The sequence below is a fragment of the Rhagoletis zephyria genome, unplaced genomic scaffold (assembly GCF_001687245.7).
Source record: "Rhagoletis zephyria isolate East Lansing unplaced genomic scaffold, Rhagoletis_zephyria_1.1 Rzeph_scaffold_08586, whole genome shotgun sequence".
In the NCBI taxonomy this organism is placed as follows: Eukaryota; Metazoa; Arthropoda; class Insecta; order Diptera; family Tephritidae; genus Rhagoletis; species Rhagoletis zephyria.
The window spans coordinates 22,555-26,803 of NW_016165666.1; the positions used below are offsets into that span (position 1 = coordinate 22,555).

Here is a 4,249-nt window from a genome sequence, read left to right on the forward strand (position 1 = left end):
TGACTAAAATTATAGCACAACACTTTCATTAAATTTTAATCAATGGCACTCCTGCCATTAATACTGAAAGTGCGGCATTCGTGCCATATACATAATTTGGCGAGTCCTGCCGAATTTAACAAGATCCTGCCGAATTTAACAAGATCCTGCCGAATTTAACAAGATCCTGCCGAATTAAACAGATCCTGCCGAATTAAACCGATCCTGCCGAATTAAACAGTTCCTGCCGAATTAAACAGGTTCTGCCAAGGTTGGTTTAACATTTTTTTATGGGTAAGTAAATAGAAGAATATAGTCCTGGAACCCCAGCAACCGGAGCTCCAACATATGTTCCCGGCAAAAAGAAGATCACTATAGCAGAGTACAAACAGAGGCAGGCAAAACAGCAAGAAGCTCTGAAGCAATTCAGAGAACGAATAGTTGAGAAAAAGCCACGAAAAAAACGTGGTGGGAAAAGGGTACAAGCGAGACAGAGGGGAGCTGAGCTTCACCGAATCGTCGCAATAGCAGTAGACAATAGGCAAAAGCAGCGGCTGATTCAGCAAATAAAGGAGGAACGTAGCAAATGTGGGTTTTGGACTAAGCAAGGAAGAAGTAGTAAACGACAATAATGTTGCAGGAGGCAGTGCTGTACTGTCAAACACAAAAGGGGGTACACCATCATGGATCCTTTACGTGAATCTTGTAGGGATTATAGCTTTAATATTATATCTAATTAACAAACATTATAAAGAATATGTGAGAAAATAGCTATTACGTAATGCAATTAGAAATGAAGTTTAGGACAAAATTTTATGATATACAAAATTAGAAGTTACTAGAATAACATAGACATTTCAAAAAAGTTTTTTTTATAAAAGCAAATTTACAAAATAAAGAATATGTTAACATATGAATATATCTAATGGAATTGAAGGTATTGACAGACTAATTGACAAATTTAAAAAAAAGTCCGAATAGGAAATATACAAAGAACTATATTGAAGAAAAAAATAAAGTCATAGAAGCAGCTTGGGGATCGCTGGTAAAAGTAATAAAGAAACCAGAGGACTTAGAAAAGGCGAAAAGACAATTCTTGAGGTTAGCAAGTGAAATAAAGAAATTTTTAATACCGATAGAAGGAGAAGAAAGTGAACAAGTAGAACAGGAGCAAGGAAAATATGTAAACATGGCTAACTTTGACATAGCAACAGCTGTAAAAGTAATACCAGAGTTTGATGGTAATTACAGAAGTTTGTCGCAATTTCTAGGATTGGTAGATTTCTATGGCAAAACTTTAGCAGAAAGTCAACATGCAGTTCTAGTAAATTTTATCCTAGCAACCAAACTAACTGACAAAGTGAAGAACAGGTTATTAACTGAAGATAGACCCACAACACTGACAGATTTAGCACAGACTTTACAAAAGATTTATAAATCCAATAAAAACGCCCTACAATTGCATCATGAAATAACACGAGCACAGCAAGGAAATTTAAGTGTTAATGCTTTCGATAGTAAAATAGAGAACTTAGTGGCTTCAATGAATGACATACAGATTGCAGAACAAGGTGAACAGAATAGAGAGATAATAGTGAAGCTTAATGAGCAAATTGCTTTAGGTGCATTTAAAAGTGGACTAAATAATCCTTATAAATCCATAATCCTAGCCGCCAGACCTAGTAAACTGAATGAAGCAATTCAACTAGCGGCAGAAGCAAGTGTGCAAAGCTCACATGCTGCAGGTAATAATAACGTAATGTTTATGAATAGAACAAGAGGAAGTTCCAATCGATATAGGCAGTTCAGAGGTCGAAACAGTGAAAATTATAGTAGCACAGGTTACGGAAGGCGCCTAAGCAGCAATAATGCAAGGAATAACGGCAGAAGATACACTACCCATGGTCAAAGCGATCATAACAATAATGGTGGAAGACATAACTGTAGCACAAGCAGAGGTGGTTATAGTAATAATGGAAACCGGCAAGGCAACTCGGGAAACGGAGTTGCCCCCGGAGCAGGAAATCCGGGGTATGCACAAAGAAGGTCATAAGTATAACGACTAATGAAAAATTTACTAACTTTGTAACTATTAAGTTAGATGGCCCCAATCACGATGATTCAGGATTAATGTTTTTAGTGGACACTGGAGCAGATGCATCATTAGTGAAGTATAATGCAAGATTTTTAAATAAAATAAACAGTGAGGAATTTTGTGAGTTCAATGGAATAACGAATAATACAACAAGTTCCATGGGCACAGTGAACATTAAGTTACTATTAGAAAATAAAGTGGTTGAACATAAATTTCATGTTATTAATGAGAATATAAATTTAGTTGTCGATGGGATATTAGGAAGAGACTTTTTAAGTAATGAAACATATACACTAACAAGAACAGTAGAAGAGGAAGATATTACATTGAAATTAAAAACAGTTATGAATGTAAGAATACCAGCCCGTTCAGAAGTAATAGCGCCCATAGAAATTGCTATAGAAGAAGACTGTGTAGTATTAGGTAAAGAACTTAGAAAAGGAGTTTTTGTAGCAACCACAATAATTCCAGCAGATGGGTATAAACACGTGAAATTGTTAAATACTTCAGATAAAGAAGTGATACTAGAACGTATAGCTTTGGGTGTTGAACCAATAAGGTGTTATGATATACTACATTGTAGGAATTTAGTGGATGAAGACAGATTTAAAAGGGTTAAAGAAGAGATACAATTTGACAATTTAGACGAAGAAGCAACAATGGAGGTTTCAAGGATTTGTAAAGAATTCCAAGACATCTTTCATTTAGATGGAGAAAAATTGACAAAAAATAATTTTTATGAGCAGAAGATTATAACAGCTGATAAATCACCAGTATATATAAAAAATTATAGGTTGCCACACGCTAATTTTCAGGAGATTAATAAGCTGGTTCTAGATTTGCTTGACGACGATATTATTGAGCCATCCGTCAGTCCATATAATTCACCACTATTGATTGTGCCAAAAAAAAAGCACTGGGGATTTGAAAAAGTGGAGATTAGTAGTAGACTTTAGGTCACTTAACAAAAAGATTGTGGATGACAAATTTCCCTTGCCAAGACTTGAAGATGTACTTGACAAGCTTGGAAAAGCAAGATATTTTTCCACACTAGATATGACAAGTTCTTTTCACCAGATTCCATTGCATTCGAAATCGAGACCGTTAACAGCTTTCTCAACAGAGAATGGTCATTTCCATTTCAAGCGTTTACCATTTGGCTTAAAAATTTCAACAAATAGCTTCCAAAGGATGTTATCAATTGCATTGAGTGGATTGCAAGCATCTGCATTCTTGTATGTAGATGATATCACTATTTTCGGTGCAAGTCTTAAAGAGCACAATATAAATTTAGTGCAAGTTTTCAAAAGATTGCGCAAATACAATTTGAAGCTTAACCCGAGTAAATGTAATTTTTTGCGACCGGAAGTAGTCTACCTAGGTCACTTAATAACAGCCAATGGAGTGACCACGAATCCAAGCAAGTATAAGGTTATAAAAGAATATCCAACACCAGAAAATGCTGATGAAGTACGTAGGTTTGTAGCATTTTGCAACTATTATAGACGATTCATCCCAAATTTTGCGGAAATAGTTAGACCATTAAACCAGCAATTAAAAAAGAATCACATTTTCAGCTGGACAGACAGTTGTGAGGTTGCATTTCCAAATTTAAAAGAGAATTTAATGACACCGCCGATTTTAAGTTACCCAGATTTTTCAAAACCATTCATACTGACAACTGACGCATCAAATTATGCTTTAGGAGCAATTTTGTCGCAAGGAGAAATCGGCAAAGATAAACCAATCGCCTATTCGAGCAAGTCGCTCAACAGGCATGAGCTAAATAAAGCAGTAATAGAAAGGAACTTTTAGGAATACATTGGGGCATTAATTATTTTAGACCTTATTTATATGGAAGAAGATTTATAGTATACACAGATCATATACCTTTAGTTAGTTTATTTACACATAAGAATCCATCATCTAAGTTAACCAGATTAAGAGTAGATTTAATGGATTATGATTTCGATATAGTATTCAAACAAGGCAAAATGGATACTAATGCAGACGCATTATCTATCCTAGATTGAGCTCAGAAGAATTGAAAGAAATGGTACCTACGAAGGACATAAATATAATGACTAGAGCAATGAAGACTAAAATACGAAAAGATAGTAGTGAAGCTAGTGAAAAGTCGACAGAAATGCCACCAGTGAAGATTGATCACCTTCA

At 35.1% G+C, this 4,249-nt stretch overlaps 1 protein-coding gene across 1 annotated transcript; it reads left to right on the forward strand.

The window, feature by feature from the left end:
* Positions 1-1,168: 1,168 nt before the first annotated feature.
* On the forward strand, positions 1,169-2,032 carry LOC108375167 (basic-leucine zipper transcription factor A-like). Its single transcript, XM_017631264.1, has one exon. The coding sequence runs from the start codon at positions 1,169-1,171 to the stop codon at positions 2,030-2,032; it is 864 nt and encodes a 287-aa protein (XP_017486753.1).
* Positions 2,033-4,249: the final 2,217 nt, after the last annotated feature.

Coding starts and splice junctions, on each gene's coding strand:
- LOC108375167 (XM_017631264.1), top strand. CDS start 1,169: ATGGCTAACTTTGACATAGCAACAGCTGTAAAAGTAATACCAGAGTTT.